This window comes from Mytilus trossulus, chromosome 9, assembly GCF_036588685.1.
Source record: "Mytilus trossulus isolate FHL-02 chromosome 9, PNRI_Mtr1.1.1.hap1, whole genome shotgun sequence".
Classification (NCBI taxonomy): domain Eukaryota; kingdom Metazoa; phylum Mollusca; class Bivalvia; order Mytilida; family Mytilidae; genus Mytilus; species Mytilus trossulus.
This window is the reverse complement of record NC_086381.1, coordinates 25,505,458-25,525,461: the sequence shown is the minus strand read 5'-3', so window position 1 is coordinate 25,525,461 and position 20,004 is coordinate 25,505,458. Positions and strand designations below refer to the sequence as shown.

Sequence of the window (20,004 nt, the reverse complement as noted above, 5' to 3'; positions counted from 1 at the left end):
ACCAAAGCATTTAGAGCAAATCTGATAGGGGAGGATATTGTTTATCTGCTCTAAAATTTTCAGATGAAATGGACAACTGGTTGTTAGGTTGCTGCCCCTGAATTGGTAATTTTAAGGAAATTTTGCCGTTTTTTATTTATTATCTGGAATATTATTATAATGGAGATAAACTGTAAACAGCAATAATTTACAGCAAACTAAGACCTAAAGAAAGTCAACATGACCAAAATGGTCAATTCACCTCCTAAGGAGGTGTAGTCCTTTATACATATGTAGTCAATTTTCAACAATTTTCATAAAATTTGTAAATTTTTACTAACATTTCCCACTGAAACTACTGGGACAATCATTATTGATAGGGATAAGTATACGCAGCAAGAATTTCCAGTAAAGTAAGATCTACAAACACATCACCATTACCAAAACACAATTTTGTCATGAATCCATTTGTGTCATTTGTAGAATATTCACAAAGACCAAGGTGAGCGACACAGGTTCTTTAGAGCCTCTAGTTTTATTTTACAAAACAGCTTATGACATATATACTGAAGATGTGCAGCATACAGTCAACACTTTGAATAACTTATAATTTTGCACAAAATAAACAATGATTCAACTTGGTAATTTTTAACAAAATGTATCGTGTAGGGTACAGTGTCTGCAAGCGATTATATGTTTTATGTTGTAAGAATTTAAACGGGTAAGTCGAATCCCCTTTTGTATTTGTTTCACACTGCGTTTCGAAATTATTTGATTTTAAATTCTAGTTTTCTGTATCATATAAACTTATAATTTTTCAAACTGCTCGAACAGTAACGAGTTCATACCTATTTTTACAAGGTCGAGGATCATTTTTAAGGAACTTTGTTGTGATGGAAAAATTTGGCTGAAAGGTGAGAAAAGAAAATTTAAAATGTTATATAATATTAGACAGAATATCAAAGTAATATAAACCATGAAGGTTGGGACCCCGCTAACATGTTGAACCCCGCCACATTATTTATGTATGTGCCTGTCCAAAGTCAGGAGCCAGTAATTCAGTGTTTGTCGTTTGTTTATGTGTTTCATATTTGTTTTTCGTTTATTTTTTTTTATATAAATAAGGCCGTTAGTTTTATCGTTTGAATTGTTTTACATTGTCTTATCGGGGCCTTTTATATCTGACTATGATGTATGGGCTTTGCTCATTGTTGAAGGCCGTACACGGTGAAATATAGTTGTTAATGTCTGTGTCATTTTGGTCTCTTGTGGACAGTTTTTCTCATTGGCAATCATACCACATCTTTTTTACCACATTTTTATACCTTCATTTCATAGTATGACTATATCCACAACGGAATGGTAACGATATTATACTTCCATTCTGCAGAATCGCAGTAACTATCAATAATTTCGCATTAAAAAAGGGCATAAGGTACCAGATCAGAGGGATGATCAAACTCAAACGATCGAAAATACACTGAACGCCATGGCTTAAAAAGAAAAGACAAACAAAAGTACACAGGACGACATAAAAAAAACTAAAGACTAATCAAACACTGGGGTGATCTCAGGCATGTGGCGTGCACCAGGAGAGTAAGCGATCTGCTCAACATGTTGCTCATGTAATTACAAACCCGGCAAATAGTTCAGTAGGTGACATTCTTGGAAAGAGTTACGACATGGGAACATATACGATATCATCTGTGACGCATTTTGAGAGATCATCGGATGAAATATTTTTAAAAGACTAAAGGTAATAAAAAATACCAAAAAGAATAATACAAAATTATATGACTTATTTGAATCAGTCAAGATACGGGTTTAATTGTTGATTCGATTTTTACTTGGTAAAATAGTTTTATTTATATGATACAAATAAACCAGTTCAAAGAAAGATAACTCTATTCCTATTAGGCGTCAATCCCACGCATTGTCACTGCTTGTATCGAGTATTTAAACTAAACCATATTTATTTATAGTGGATTGGCGAATAAGTTTTTGCAACTTATATTAACCCCTTTCCACTTTGCAGGTACGAGTGCTGCCTTGTAGCGGCATTATCCTGCCCTTTTTCGAAATCTACAAGGGTGTATTTTACGTGCAAGAGATATGGCTCTCACTTAACACGGGTCAGACATAATTTATCGTGCTGCACAGTACAGTTCATGAAGTGGGAGTATCTTTTACGCTTTTATTAACAAACAATTCATCTGTAAGAATAAGAAGTCTAGTAAAATTTTCGAATGCTAACACATATTACATAAGTTTATATTCCGAATCAAAATTTATTTTAAATGAACTGAAAAATTACAAGCCGGATATTATCTCAAGTTTCATTGTTCTTCATAAGACGATAAAGCGTTCATTAATACTTCTCCTAATTATTCAGTTGAGTATGTCTGTCTGGGCTTATGTGTGATTCCCTCCTTTTCCATATCTTAAATAATAAATACTTCGTTTATTGTACTGTTCATTTTCTCGTTTGAACTAGTTTACACTCATTTCGGGGTATTTAAAAGTTTGAAATGCGATGAAACGTTCTTTAGAACTCTTAAGAAAATTTGCAGAATTGTATACGTATTATAACACACATACTGACGGACCTGAAACTCACATTTTGATGATCTTTGTTTACCAAATGACAAATCATGGTTGATCTTCATATAACTTCTACTATTGGTGGGACAGAGGCCAAACCAGAAGGTACAAACCATAACTCAAAACATGTCCAATAGAACTGGTTGTCATTTCTGACAATCATTTGAGCGGTGCACATGGTTACAGGTACATTGTAAGTATCGCCTTCTACAATGACACCGTGGCACCAATTGATAAGGTGGAAACCAGGGTTTTTGTGCATACCACATGATTTGAAAATTTTACATGCATGATATAATCAGTTCAACTTTAGGGCCATTAATTATTTTACATGCATTGCATATTTGAAAATGAGAATTTATACAAGAATAACCTAGTGATGCGTTTTAAAATTCCGCCGATATAGTAAATAGTAGTAAATTGTAAGCTTTTCTAGCCAATCAAGGAAATCAAATGGCCTTGAAAAGCTCTTGTTCGTTGGACATTTGATATGTATGATAACCAGATGAAGAAATCAACCGTCTTCAACTTTTATTTGTAAAACCATGTGTTCCAAAAGTTTCCTCGTACACATCAACCCTCTTTTAAGGATGTTACAAAATCTAGAGTGCAGTAGATGTATATGTAATTTTAAACCATAATAATAGATTGTTTAGTAGTCCATGGTTTTAAATTGCATATATTGCACTCTAGATTTTACGCATTCCTGTTTAGTCACATATTATGTATGGTATGTATTATCACCAAATACAACATACATGTGAATAGTAAGACTGGACACAAATGCGGTCAACCGTTCACCAATAAGCTTTCAGTAATTTTGCTTGACTTGATGATGCTAGTACCTGATACATGTGCATTGTATTATGAAAAACGCGGTCCATATTTTTTATAACAGAAGTATTCTCCTCTCCAATAAAAAAACCCTGAAATTTTGAATAAGGACAATTTTGTAAAACTGCTATATTTTGGGACTTAAAAGGGGTCTTACTGGGCCTACTCCTTTGGGAATGTCTGACTTTATTTTGTGCCATGGGATAGTCAGTTTTTCTTCAACTTAGCGGTTTTCTTTTTGGAATATAAAACAAAATCTTCCAATGCCCATGGATACATAAAAGTTTATATGCAATTGATTACATTTCAGACAAGACTGACCTAAGTCGGTTTAGAACAATTTTTGTGCTCTTCGACACTTTTTAAAAATGTCTAATCTTTTGGTGACGAGTGTAGATAATGGAGAAAAATTCGTCCTAATTGTTTACAAGTAACCATTAGAAAAACAGATCGAAAACGGAAACGTCATTTGGGATTGGTCTAGTAGAATAAAATCAAATATGGAATTCATTATCATATAACTGTTTGCGTTGTGTACCGTATTGTTTTTTCTCATGAACACTAAGAGACAGATTTAGGGGGCTCCCTTTATGGATCCTCATATATGATAAATGCAAAGTCATTTTACAAGTATCCTTACAAACGTTGGTCTGCTAGGCCCCGCTTTCAAAATCTTATATCCACATCTGACTATGCTCATTGTGAGAACAATGTATGGAAAAATTTACATCGCGACTTAGTGATTTCATTATTTACTCGAAAAGGTTATGTCAAAATCTTCCTAAATCAGTATAAGACTTGAAATTCTAGTAATACAGTTTACGTTTAGATAACACAATATACTGAGTTGCGTCAATGAAAAGCAAATGAAAAAAAAAAAGATCGGTCAACACAGGAATAATAAATATAAAAAAAAATATAAATCTCCACGAGTCTAGGAATCAAAGTCTACGAAAGATCTGCCATAATTACCACATCTGGTCATATTGCATGCCTTATTTCTCGAAACTGACCCACACAAAAACTAATAACAATAGGATACATGGAAAGCAACACATACACCACTTAATAGATGCAATATACAAAAATACTGAACAACCTATATCATCTTTGATGCGGTCAGACTTCGGATAATGTCATCCTATGAAGGTCTTTTCTTGTCTTTAACATCAATTTGTTCCCTTGTTATCTTTATATCTTCTTCAGTTCTGTCTTAATAATTCTCATTCAATTTCATGTAGAGACCTTTGCCTTACAATATATGTCTTTAAATAACAGTTAAAGAGAATGGAAACGCTGAAGGTGTCAAAGAGACGACAATCCGACCAAAGTGAGAGAAAAAAAACACAGCCATAATGGTTCTTAAACGCAGCGAGAAAAAACCGCACTGCAGCGGGGTTCAACATGTTTTCCGATATCTTAATTCCCCTATACCTCAAAGTCAATGTGGCAAAAAAAAAAATAAACACAGCAGTATAAATTGATATTTTATAGTGTGTCTTTCCTTGTTGTGATATTACACTATTGTTTAAGGTAAGGGTGAAGGTTGGTTCATACAGGGAGTTTCTATGCTATAGAAAGTCCCTGGTTCCTATTAAAAAGTTTAAAACCGCTGCATGTGTTTGCACCTGATCTAAGTCAGAAACCTGACAGGGGCGGATTTTTTTCTTTAAAAAAAGGGGGTTCCTAACCAAGAGTAAAAAAAAGGGGGGGTCCAATTATATGCTCCCATTCAAATGCATTGATCGTCCAAAAAAGGGGGGTCCAACCCCCGGAGCCCTGCCCCTGGATCCGCCACTGCCTGCGTGATGTTCAGTAGTAACTGTCGTTTGTTGATGTAGTTTTATCCGTTTACTTTTCTACATTGGTTAGATTTTTAATTTTAGTTTCTTGTGTATATTTCGGAGTTTAGTTTAACGCCTATTATCACTGAACTAGTATACATATTTTTAAGGGACCAGCTAAATGACGCCTCCGGGTGCGGGAGTTTCTCGCTACCTTGAAGACCCTTTGGTGGCCTTAGCCTGTTGTCTGCTCTATGGTCGATTTGACACATTCCCCACTTCCTTTCTCAATTTTATTCATAAGCGTTTTTCGTGGGTTTTTTTATATAGGTTAGACCATTGGTTTTCTCGTTTTAATGGTTTGACACTAGTCTTTTAAGGGCCCTGTTGTAGCTTGGTGTTTGGTGAAAGCAGAGACATATATACACATATATACAATACAATACAATACAAATATGTTTATTATAGTGACATTGTGTATAACAAATTATGTACAATATTGAAATATTTCAATTAAATTACACCCGGCCCAACGGACCTATAAGTCACTTCAAATGTATATATATACACATGTGTATATATGTCTCTGGTGAAAGCCAGGGCTCCCGTGTTGAAAACCGTACTTTAGCCTATAATGTTGTTTTTTTTTACAAAATGTCTTATTTCTATGTACTAATTTTAATGAAACAGAATCATGCATGTCTACCAAATATCAAAACATTGCTATTAATGGTGCAGAATGAACTGACATAACCCGAGTAAACTGCGCATGCTCGGTGCAACTGGACGCTTCTTCTTGACACCTCAAACTTTTGCCTAAATCATTTATTTATTCAAATGTGGTACATTATAAGATCAGATAAAAGACAGATATCATCACACAACCAAGTCACATATACAGCAGGACCATCAGGAGGCTAATTGAAACTCAACGAGATCGAGTACTCACCACAAAATCTATTTCAGGTCTAGTTCTAAAACATAAACAATGTCATTATGGTTCACAGTTATCATATATTTCTACTTGGCTACGACGGTAAGACAGCCACGCGATAGTCCCTTATACTTACAAACAACAAGATATACTTCCAGAGAGTATTCGACCACTCTGCTTCCTGCAACAAACATCTCAACAAACACGTCTAATTTATACTACTAAACAAAATCACAGCTCATTACAGAAGAAATGAGAGGTTACTAAGTGAGAAGAAAGTCTGCATATATAAAACTGCTATTATTGATAGGCAGAGTAGAGACAAACCAAGATCCAATCACTCCAAAGTACCCATGTGCCATATATCGAGAAAGCTTGTCGATAGGGACAAAAAACTCTTGCATGTGGTGAATGCAATAGCGGTACCGCACCATGTACAGGCATTGACTGTAAGGAATATCAAGGCATTGCAAACATATCTGCTTCGTTTAGTATTCAACGTTCCTAACCACAAAACTGTTTTCTATGATATGATTGATTCAGGTGATAGCAGCATCTACTCAGTGTTATCATCATGTACATCAGAAAAGAGCATATCATCTAAAATTAACTCGAGTACTAGTATTGGTGACCCTATAGCATCAGCATAACCAAAACGTTTAGACTTTCAAAAGTCACAAATGCATTGTAGAGTTCTGCTTATCAACTTTCAAAGCACTAATGATAAAAGAAATAATCTCCAGGTTATGCTGGAGTCAGCTCACCCAGACATCATCTTAGGGATGGAAAATTGGTTAAGCGACAAAATCAACACAAGTGAAATGTTCCCTCTAGAACTTTGTTATGATGTCATACGCAGGGAATGCCAAACTGATGCCCATGGAGGAGTCATCAAAGCTGCAAAGACACCACTTTGACATTTTAAATCAGAGAAAGACACTGAACTCATATCTGGGAGCATCAACATTAACCAGAAAGAGAAAGCCATAATAAATGACCTATATAGACCAAAAAGAAGGCTTGATCAACAAACGACATCACTGATCTACGGTAATACACAAAAGTAGTATTTTCATCCTTGGTGGAGATTTCAACTTACCAGATATCGACCGGAAAAGTTACACAACACGGGGTACTCAAACATCAAAGGACATTAACAATGCATTTCTCAAAATGACAGCCAACCTTAACATTCAACAGATTGTAGGCAGACGAGACAACACCTTAGATGTGCTGTTTACATCTCATCCAGGCCAACTCAATAGATGTAAAACCATACCACCTCTTTGGAACAGTGACCATGATATAGTTCTTCTGGACTTTTCACACAACTTTCAAAAATCTAAACAGCAAAAGAGAAAAAAAATATCTATGGAAAAAGGCTAACATCGCCATCTTAAATCAACAACTCAAAGAAAAATAAAAAAAAAATATTCAAAAACACTGATTATGAGGATGTAACTTGGACTTGACTATTGACCGACAAAAAAAGACTTAACTTAAGATGCCATAATCAAAAACGTTCCAAACAGGAACACATTATCAAAACATTCTCATCCATGGATGAACTCAGACCTTAGACGACGGAAGTAATAAAAAGCAGAGGACAACTGCAGTGTTAACACGCATGACAAGAAAAAATACAATACTCTGAAAGCACAACTTTAGAAGGAGTCTAGACAAGCACACAGTTCTCACATAGAAGATGTCGTTATCATTGACTTAGAACAAAAACCCTAAGAGAATCTTGTCATATGTGAAGAGCCGGAAATAAGATAAATCCTAGATCGTGACCTTGAAGTCAAAAGATGAATTCCTCTATAGGGACACATATGCTAAGGCATCTACTGAACCAGGAATTTCATTCAGTGTACACCAAAGAAGACACCAGTACATAACCTGACCTAGGCACTAGTTCACATCCCATCATGGACAATATCCTCGTTCATGAGTTTTATACTGACTCTTTAAGGGATTCTGATCATTCAAATCGACAGGCGACAGGAGCAGACAAAGTTCCAGCTCATATTCTTAAACATGCAGCAGAATCACTAGCTCCGTATTTTACCCTGATGTTTCAGCTTTCCCTGGACCAGGGTGATCCCAGATATATTGCGTAAAGCGAACATCGTGCCAATCTACTAACCCTAAAATTACAGGTCTGTCTCATTGACATCTATATCGTGCAAACCTGTTAGAACATGTTATACACAGCACAGTTATGGATCACTTTGATCGACACCACATTCTATTTGACGAACAACATAGATTTAGAATTCGCTGTGAGACCCAGTGAGTTATAACACTAAACCGGATTGCAAACCAAACATGGACCAGAGGCACCAGACAGACATCATTCTACTGGTTTTTTTTTAAAAGACACACATTGCTCTTGAACATGTCACATTATGGGGTGAAAGGAACAACGTTGAGCTGAATAAAGAACTTCCTGAGCAGCAGAACCTAGTCAGTTGTCTAAGAAGGACATACATTGTACACCTTCTCGTTTAGATGTTCTATCTGAAGTTCCACAAGGGAGAGTCCTAGGCCCTGTCCTATTCCTGACATATATTAAATACATGCCAGATTGTACATCTTCAGATGTTAGATTGTTTGCGGACGATAGCCTGGTTTTCAGAAAAAATAGAAATCCTGATGATGAAGCACTCTCCAAAGAGATCTCAATGCCCTGAAGGAATTGGACCACAAGTGGCAGATGTGTTTTCATCCAGACAATGCAGTAATGAGGATCTCTAACAAGCGTTACACCCTTACACCTTGAACGGAAACAAACTAGAAGTAACTGTTGTTGATAGCGAAAAATACATTGGAGTTACCATTAGTCAACACCTACAGTGGAATAAACACACAAAAAAAAACCATGCACCGGAAAAGCAACCGTATCTCCACAGGAACAGTGGCCGTTGTAAGCAATCTGTAAAAATAATCACAGCGTATTGTGCACTGATCAGACCATCAACCGAGTACGCTGTCACAGTGTGATACCTCTATCAAAACACACTGATCAAAGACTTGAACAGCGTACAGTGCAAAGCCGATGTTTGTATATAACCAGTACACCGACTCTTCCCCAGGCTGTGTCACTGGACTATTAGACCAACTGCAGTGGTATTCCCTACAACAAAGTCGAATAAACTAGCGACTAGTCCTTTGCTACAAGATCCAGAACCAACTAGTAGAGATACGCTCTATAAGAGACAGAAACTTACCACCAGACACAATAGCAGCTGCAAAAACACTTGAAAGGTTCAGGGTCATATTAGCCAGTTGTTCCCTGGACCCTGTTGCAGCCTAACTAGACACCAGCTTGACAATTTGTAGTGTAAAAAGTTATAAATAATTGAATGTTTATTTTAAATTTTATTCAATGGAGAAGCCTCCTGTTTTACCGAGCGGCGGTATAAAATACTCAAATATGAGGTAAACTCCTTATCGGAAGAATAAACATAATCACACACTTGCTCATTTGTTGAAACCGCTGCTATCGCTTGCCAATAGCGTGCACAACTCTCACCTCCTCAACTTTTTAACAGCAAGACAAAATCTAGAAATGTTAACAAAGAGAACCATGGTGTTTGGCAGGACAACCCGCGTCAATTAAGATTGGAGTCAAATGCACATATCAAGTGCAGGGATTGAACTCCCCACTTCCTTGTTGATATGCTGGTGATACAGTAGCCACGCTACTCAGACTACTTGACCAGTTTTTGTATGTATGTATATCTTTAAAGTTTAATTTTCAACTACCTGAAAATTACAATCTTCAAGCCAGTAAGAATTATTTGAGGTATGTATAAAGCAGTCAATGAAATTCAATGTTTTTTGTTTTTTTTAAATTTGAAATCAAAGTACATTTTTTCTTTGGAGATGTACATCATTATATTATTTGTGTCTGCAAATATCACCCCTCGTGTTCATCTTCTCATCTCACTGATTTGGGCATCAACCACAAATATGTGGATACCTAGATTTGGGCATTGCAGAACTGTTAATGACGTCTTTAAATTAAATCTATTTATTTTTTTTAAATTAGGCTTTCTAAATTGATTTTTTTTCATATTTTTTATGTTGTGGCCTTTTATAGGGGACTATAGGGTATTGATTTTTCTCATTTTTTAAGGCTGTATAGTTGCCCATAATTGCTTAAATCCACTTCATTTGAACTTTGATGGATAATTGTCTCATTGGCAATCAAACCATAATTCATACAAAACCAATGCGTGGGACCTACTTAAACCAATGCTTTAGACTAAAACTAATGTATTAGACTGAAACCACTACTTTGGCACCAAACAAAAAACAAGTAATTAGACTTATTGCTTTATTTTTTATACACTACGCTACACAATTTTTTTTATCAAACAATAACATACAACCTAGCATTAGTAATACAAACAGAAAGCATCTAAGATACTACATCTAACAAACAAGAAAGGCATTTAACAGGCTGCAGAATTACTGGAAGAAACTTCTCATGTAAAAGTATCAATATCATATAGAAGTAATAGCAATCTTACTTGATCATCTGTGTAAAAGTGGAATTTATAACAAAATTTACAAATATTCCAAGCAATCAAATCCAGAAATTTCTGAAATTTGTTTTACTGTCAATTTCAATGGTTTGGATTGTAAGTACAAGTATTAGTACAAATTTTCTTATATGAATAATGTGAATATCTTTGTATTACACTTTTCTTATTTAGAATATGTATTCAAACTGTTATTTTGGAGTTTACAGTATTTGATCCATTTTTATGTGTCTCTTAAATGAGCATTTTCAACAAATGTGTTGGTAGAATAATGCAAATATTGACTAAAAACAAATTTTTGCTTTTAAAAAAATCTGAAAATTAACTTTAAAACATATCTTGCCTGGGAGTAAACTTATTGGTTAACTATAAATATTGATACTTTTACAGTACATCTGGTATTAATTTTGACAATTACTTGATCATTTGCATATTTAGTATTTTAATTCATGGTAAGTATTGCTATAACAAATAACAAGAAATTTGTCTGGAAAAATATTCACATATACCTCTCCAATTAAAAATTTTCAAAGTAAAAATTTGATTTAAGTAAAGACAAGTAGGCTATACACCTAATGCCATCAATTTTTGACTAAAATAAGATTTTGCATATATAACTCTCCAATGTAATTTCTTCAAAATATCTTAAAAATCATCAAAATATACATATTTGCAAGGAAATAAATCGTTACAATAAACAAATAATCACTTTAAAAAGTGTTACTTAATAGAAATAAATAGTTTACATTTATGCACCAAACTTGCATTTATACAGATTAAGTGGGACATACATAAAGCTCATCCGTTACTTAGAAATATACAGATGTATAAATTAAAGATAAAAATTTGTGTTCATATTAAAATAATAAAGTTGACATCTCAAAAGAGAATCCGTATTATATATATACAGGACACAAACCGCAGATGCAATGTGTTCAAGAATAATCAACATTAACAAACTTAGCTCATCCTTAAAATATACTTTGCAGAAATTTGTTATTTAAAAAAATACTTTTAGATCAGCAATTATTACACCTTAAAGGTGAACTTTCTGCACATTTTAAGTTTTCTCTACCAAATAGTATCACTCTTAATATTTTTGCATAAAATGATAAAAAAGGAGAACTTTTTCTTGAAAGACTAACATTTCAGTTAACAAGAAAGAATTTGACCTCCTTTTTAAAACAGAATACAATATCTTTCATACTATTCAAGAAATTGTTAAGTAAGTTAAACAAAACAGGTTTTCGAAAATAAAACTATAACAAATGTAAAATATTTGTCAAAACAATATATTGGTGGAATACATGGATTTATTTCCTACTCAGAAGTTAATTAAGTTTGAAAAGAAATAAAGGTATAATACCATTAATCAAAGGAAGACAATTCCAACAAAACTTTAAAAAAGTGTTTTAAAAACAAAACAAATGGAAGAAAAGCATTATGTTTTTCTGATGCCCTACACAGTAACAAGAGACTACAATCGGTGGGAAGACTAATGGGGCTTTCTCTCACCCTATTCTTTGGTTTGATTCTTACAAACATACAACTTATCAAGCACAACCTATAATCTTATCAAAATCTGTCAATATCAAACCATACATTGTAGTACTAAACATAATGGCTATTCCAGTAAGAACAGTCAATCTTAAAACTCAATCATTGTTTTTTCTCTCCATTTGGATGGGACTGGGACTAAATAAGTAAAAACATTTTACTATTAAACAAGTAAGAAAATGATTGTTTGTCCCAGTTTTTGCCAATGTTTTCTAACATTACATTTCTCTCAACTGTTTGAACTACTGTCTTAAAAGTTTTCATTTTTATTTTGACAAATGTAAGGAGACTAACTTTAAATCAATAATCATTCTTAGAACTGGTTAGTAGTAAAGCCAATTACGGCATTATTTCTACAATCTAAAGACTACAATGTATGCTTTAAAGCAGGTCATCTGCTAAAAGATACGTCTGACCACTAAAGACTACAATGTATGCTTTAAAGCAGGTCATTTAAAGCAGGTCATCTGCTAAAAGATACTTCTGACCACTAAAGACTACAATGTATGTTTTAAAACAGGTCATCTGCTAAAAAATACTTCTAACCATTTTCTCTACAGACAACATTTATCTTTTATATTAGCACTTAATTAAAAATATCTTTATACACATTAATTGTTCATTCATAGTAAGAAGCTTGTTATGGAGATTCTGTACATCATACATATGTAATTGTTCATTTATTTATTAATGAGATTTTTATTGTACAACATCTATTCACAAAAACATTACTTACAAATAAAAATAATTATTTTTCTACTTAATATACATAATTGTCTTATTGTTGCCTAATTACATATTAGAAGTCTGAAGAAACTACAAATTGTTCTACGACAGGAGAGTATTGCTGATTAAGGACGGGAAGATCTCATAAATCGTCATTTTGGAAGAAAAAGCGATATATAATCAAAAGCTTACAACAGTTGACACTTATTTGATTTATAAATATATATATAAACATATTTATGTTTTTATTATCTTAAAATTTATATTTGCATGCTGTACAATAGTTTTATTGGAATGTAGTCAGGCGCTGCATTTTTTTTTATAATAAGCATTGTTTAAACTTTCAAGCGCAAAGTGATATGTCTTAATATTGACACACACTTTACACTTTTTAATTAAATTAAAGAATTGAATGTTATGAAAAAATCAGATAAATATAACATAATTTATCTAAATTAAATATTACAAGTAAACTATTCATCAAATCTGTCCTCTTATTAACTTTTATTACCACATATATGTTTAATTTGCAACTTTGATAACCAGAACAGCTAAGCATAAAACAAAACAACAGAACATAAACAAATTAGGATAACAATAACAAATTAAAAAAAAAAATACCTGAATTAAGAAAAATGATATGCAAATAATTGAGATCAGACAAAATATAGTACAAATTAAGGATATAGCAGCAAAAAAATATTCAATCATTTAACTTTTGTTTCTCTTATAAAAAAGTAGAGAAATTTGAACACATAAGTATTACATTTGTTTCTAATTTTGAACCAATAGCCAAATCACCTATTCAATAAAGTTGAATAAGGATTTATTATAATTACAGAAATAACGAAGAAATTAAAAGGATTTGAGTTAAAATATTACCATAAGGTTTTTTGGGGGTTTAAGATAATAAAAGATTGCAAAATTATTCAATTCATATTGTAGAGGTTCTTGATAGAACAAAACAGATATTTTTGAGAATTTCTTTTGAACTAAAGTGGTTTGAAAATATCAAAATAACCTTTGAAATTTGTTACAAGAATTCATCAAGTGTTTTAAACGTATAAAACGGCAGTGTTTGTGGGATAGATGCCATTTCAACAGTCTGACCAGTGGTCAAAGAAGGCAATTATTAAAAACAGCCTGAAACATCATGTCCCTTTCTGTACAAAGAAAAAAATAATAAATGAACACAAAATGGCTACAATTAAAACAAAAACACAACAAATGTTAGCACAAATTATATACAAACAAAAACTTTGGTAAAAAGAGAAAAAAACAAAGTCATTCAAAAAGAAATATATAAAAAATAACAAACGATTGTAACAAAATAAAACCAGGACTCGTGAACTTCTCAACTGGTGCTTAATAAATTTGGGACTAGAGATTCTGCACCGCTTTGAACACCATGCTGCAGTCAGTAAATAAAGGTCCATATATATAGTATCAGCTGCTTCTTCAATAACTTACACATTAGTAATTCAAAATAAAAATTTCTTCAGCATTATAAGAAATCAAAGGGAATATTCTAAACTTTTTCTATAAATAACTTTTTTTTAATTAGTTTAACAAATTTGAAATGGAATATTTTCATCAGTAAACTGTAAAAGCATGCTGATACCATATGGATGGTTTACATGTTGTTGAAAATATACATTAACAAAAGCATATATGTTAATGAACCTCCTTATTTTGACTTGCATAAGAACACATAGATGAACACAACAGATTAATAGAATACATGAGCTTTAATTTGTAGTTCAAAATAATAATACTGGTAAAAAAAAACTACAAACTAAAAAATATAGGAATATACATAAGCTGTCCTTTATCTGTGCTATGACAATCTGGATGGAAGGATTAGCACCTACTAAAAATCCTTAATTTATGCATAAGTCAGCACCTTTTTGTTATAAATGATGATGATGATAAATGCTGCCTCATCTGTTATTGTATTTGATGGAGATAAAAAGATAAATGATTAAGTTAACTGCAAAATACATTCATTTCTATTGGTTTAGGTAAAAGGATAACATAATACACCCATTTCTATTGGTTTAGGTAACAGGATAAAATAATACAATCATTACTATTGGTTCAGGCATCTGCATAAATTAATGCACTTATTTCTATTGGTTCAGGTATCAGGATAAAAAAAATAAATCCCAAAACTCCTTTAGACTTAATTTGCTAATAGTATTTCTTCTCAGAAAGTTAAAATATGCAAAGGATCAGAAATTTATGAAATACATTGGTTGGAATGTGTGCTTTCAACAACGAGTGGTTCATGGCTTTATAAAAAAGATAGAACTGACCTTGAATTTAACATATACTTACATTAAGACATTAAATACAAAATTAACTTTCTAGGTGGGGCATATGGCTTAATTCAAAATAATATTGTGCTGTATTACAATTCAAAAAAAAAATTATTGCTAGGAATTTTAAATATGATTCATAAAATGCATTCATAGTTTATATGGGCTAATAGTTAGATATGAAAGTATTTTGCAGAAAACTTTTTAAAGGCAATTTAACACAACAAAGACTTGGAATGTTTGGGCATTGCTAAAGAAAGGTGATCCGCTTTAAGGCAAAAGTTACAGGGGAATATAGAAGTATGAACACATTCAAAACAAAAGCTTCTGTAAAACATGGCACTTTTGTTGGTAAATATGTTTCTAGCTTGTAAAGTATTCTATACACATATGTCATCTAAGTGGCAAAAATAAAACATTTAATGATCCATGTAAGTTGAAACATTGAAACAATGTAATTACTTTCACAAGTTATATAAATTTAATTTGCTTTTTCAATTTTCTGTCTGTCTCACTTCAACACAATAATTAGCTAAACAGACTTCTAGTCTACCATGTTCAAATTTATAAAAGTCTAACCTTCCAAGAGATCTTAAAACATTTTAACTGAAAGTGTTATATTTGCCACTGACATGACACAAGCATTAGTTCATATTATGACATAAAAATTCATTATATTATCAGCAGTGGAATTCTCAAAGATTTGTGGAAGATTTTTATAAAAAATAATAACAACTTATTAACAATCGGAATGTTGACAACTTATCATTTGATTAAATAGTAAATAACATAGAAATAAGTACAACTGATCTACAAATGGTTTTGACAATAGCTCATACTATGTACAAAGTCTCACTCAAAATTAAGTACTAAAAACTGGTAAATAATATTTTCTATACATTTCTTCTCATTTTAATTGCAGTACAAGTATTAAAAGTTTTTTTTTTCTCAAATAAGTAAGTATATTAAGAAATCTGTTTGGTAATTGTCTGTTTGTTCACTAAAAAAACCACAAGGATGGTAATAACAGAAATTGTACAACTTATTTCTCATTTCCATAAAGATAAATTTCTGATATCAAGGTAATGTACAAATATCTATATTCTATGTGACAAAGATGGAGGGATGTCTCATTGGCGCTCATACCACATCTTCTTATTTATGACTTTAATTTTTCATTAAGCAAATGACAACCTAACTTTTAATGGTGTGGTTATTTTAAATATTATTTTTATAGATAAAATGTACTTTGCTGTTTTATGCTGCCTCTGTTTCAGTACTTGAGATTGATTGTTGGTCTTCTTTAACCTCCAAATATAAACTTATTAAAATGGAAATTTTCTTGAATAAAAATTACCCAGTATTTTTTCTATGCATAGAATTAGTGAAAATAAGATGTATCAAAACCTTTTCTGCAAATGATTCTGAAGAAATGTATAGTAAATATAAATAGAAACACACTTCACGAGACAAATGACATACTAGCACTAATTCACAACAGCACAATTAATCATGTATAAAATGTCATTTGTGAAATCTTTCAAAGAAAATCATAAACACAACACTAGAATTTGATCATTTAAAAGATAGACTTGCAAGCTTAAATGTATAATTGGAATGCAATTACTATAGACATTTTCAAAAGTAAGAATTGAACATACAAATTTGTTCGATATCACAATTAAATAACACATTTTCTTGAAAAAATAAAAAGCTTAAATTGTCCAGATCTACCACATGATTGTTCGTTGCTCTATGCAACAGAATGACTTAATTATTTGCTGTTTCAGAATCTTAAACACTTGGCCAATATTTTCAAAGCAATCTCCGAAATTGTGATCTGTTTAAAATGTATTTCTCAATAAAAATTGAACCAGACGCCTTACTTAATTGTAATTTTGTTGTACAAAGAATGGAAGACATAAAAAATAAAATGGAAGCAACAGTTATTTTGGCAGTATCAGAAGTTTGATACAAAACGCTCTATCATAATAATAACAACCTAATCTCTGTGACCCATAACAAAAATGTCAGAAAAATTTCACAAATGATTGGACATTTAAAAGAAATTAACTAAATCACATTAAAATGTGACCATTATCATAAATAAGAATATAAACATCATACTTAACATGTATATAAGATATATATTCAAGTTTTTCACTTATAAATCTAAAGCACATGAATATATATATATATGTATATCTTGGGAAATTCACAACCATACACCTACATGTTGTAATATAGTTCACAACATATCATTAACAACCAACATACACAGATAATAAAGTCTATTCAAAATAGTTGGGTTTACCTTTATCATACAGGAATGTGATTAAAAATAAAAGACATTTCAAAATATCTTTGGTTAAATGGACGAACCATTGTCTTAATATGGCATAAACAACGTTACATGATAATGACAATGAAATATCGGTCTTCGACCAAATGAGAAACATCTAAATGAAATCATATGGCTCTCTCCACCATTTAACATTATAGTATTTTGAGAGAATGTGTAGATCAGTCTCCTAACAACCCAATTCACGACAAAGATTTCGGTGGTTTTCAATAAAAAAACATTTTAAAACTTTCAAAAATATAAATTTCTACTATTCAAAAATCTGAATTCAAATTATGTTTACATAATTAAATTTTCATGTTTATGAATGAAAACAAATCCTTTCTTAAATTTCATTGATGAAAAGTTTGCACCATGCAACAGTAACACAGTAAAATGTGAAAATCTATGTAAAATGCCCATTTTTATATAAAAATCTACAGGATATTTATGAAATGAGTTCTTAGGAGATTGCCCTACATTATAATGTTCAAGGCCTTGCCTATGGCACAATTTGATATGTGACTGAACAATGATAATTATTGCACTCGGCAACTCTTGGATAACAGACGGAGACAGACTATCCTCACTGTTACCATGGAGATCTCAGTCACTCATTCCTTCGTCTTGAATATTGCTTTGGATAACATCATGTAAAAGTTCATCGACAGAATCGCCTTCAGCGCTAATGCCTTTTTCTTCAAAATTAAGGTTAGGCACCAGAATACTCAGCATGCGGACCACATTGTGACGTAACATTTTCAGCTTCATGGAATGTGCACAGTCATCACACTCGGCTGATCCAGAACAGATAGATCCATTCTTTGTGACATTATTGCATTCAGAAGATAGCTTTGGTGTTGTTTTCTTGGTTAGATCCATAGCACCATGGTTTTCTTCATTGGTTATGTTGATTTCTTGGAGTGGGCGTGGCACCTTGTTATGTGATACCAGCGACAATGGTAGCTCCTCCTCTTGATGGTTTGACGGTGAGAGATGGAGACCATTCTGTGAGAAGAATGGCGACATCTGACCATTCATCATGCTGTTAGGACTAGATTTTGGCAGATTTGCAAGATGGTGCATGGCCATTTGTGAAACCAGATCTTTTGGCGATAGATTTTCTGACTTGATGTTGGGCGAGTGCTGCTGTTGCCCAGGTGAGTGGTGATGTGGTGATGGCATCATCATTGGCAGTGGAATGTTTGACTGTGACATAAGTAATTGCTGCTGGTTTTGGAGGGGGTTCGGTGGGACCATTGAAGGTGGGTTTGACATTTTATACATGGAGACCTCTGGAGACACGTGTGTCAGGTAACCCATCCCTCTGGGAGATCGATTCCTCTTCTCTTTGATATAGTATGACATGATGCCATCATGTTTGTTGATGATATGACTTTTTAGACTATGACTTTGACTGTACTGTACACCGCATGCTCCACAAATGTAGGGTCGTTCTCCTGCAAAACAACAAATACTTAGAATTATCTTACATTCACTAAAGTGCATATATATCTTCATAACTTGAATTGCTATACAGAGATACCATATGTCTGACATCATATAAATCACTTAAATACTGTTTTATATATATATATACTGTATATTTCATGTAAATGAACTATTAAATTGTGTAATTGTGGTACTCTAAGTTACTTAATAATCAAAGACTTGATAATTTTAGTAAACTCTGTGGCAAGATTTAAAGTGAACAATTAAATGCAAAAAAATATGAAAAGAAGGTCAAGGTCAAATTAACCATGGTAGATAGACATGGACAAAGAATTTCTAACATATTATGAGATTTTAGTTGCATCTAACACATAGGCTATAATTTTATTTAATTGATCAGTAGCAAAGGTTATTTCCTTCATATAGATGACATGGATGATTTCTTTGTTCTGCTGGAGTTACTTCCCTTTGCTTAAGACATCAGTCAGCAATATTTACTGTTCTAATTCATGCCATTTAAACTTAGTGCATGATATATATGTTATATATGTATATATATATTTCCTTATAAACCAAAAACTTTTTTTTCTGTAGGTTTCAAAAACTTCCTTCTGTATATTCTTACGTCATATATTATACCTGTCATCTGATATTGTTAAACTTATCTACCCAAATGAGTACCGTAAATGATTTGATGATTGTTCAAGTCTCTATCAAGCGATAATTAGAGAAACTATTTTAACCTCTAGATATATTATTTTGTTGAAGACATAATTCTAACCCCTAAATATATATTGTTTTGTTCTGTAGAGTTTAAACCTCTAAATGTTTTTTTTAATGTTTTTCTGGATGTCTTGTTTTGTTGAAACCAGCTTTTACCTCTAGATGCCTTATTTTGTTTTAGACAGAATTTAATTGATCTTTTAAA

The 20,004-nt window shown here is 32.4% G+C and overlaps 1 protein-coding gene across 7 annotated transcripts in view; it reads right to left on the bottom strand.

The window, feature by feature from the left end:
• Window positions 1-12,703: 12,703 nt before the first annotated feature.
• Window positions 12,704-20,004, bottom strand: part of LOC134685375 (zinc finger E-box-binding homeobox 2-like) — a 47,775-nt gene continuing 40,474 nt past the window's right edge. For all 7 annotated transcript variants that reach the window (XM_063545082.1, XM_063545083.1, XM_063545084.1 and 4 more), the window contains one exon: window positions 12,704-19,084. In XM_063545082.1, the coding sequence (XP_063401152.1) occupies window positions 18,231-19,084 (854 nt within the window). In that variant the 3' untranslated portion in view covers window positions 12,704-18,230. The remainder of the gene's footprint in view (window positions 19,085-20,004) is intronic.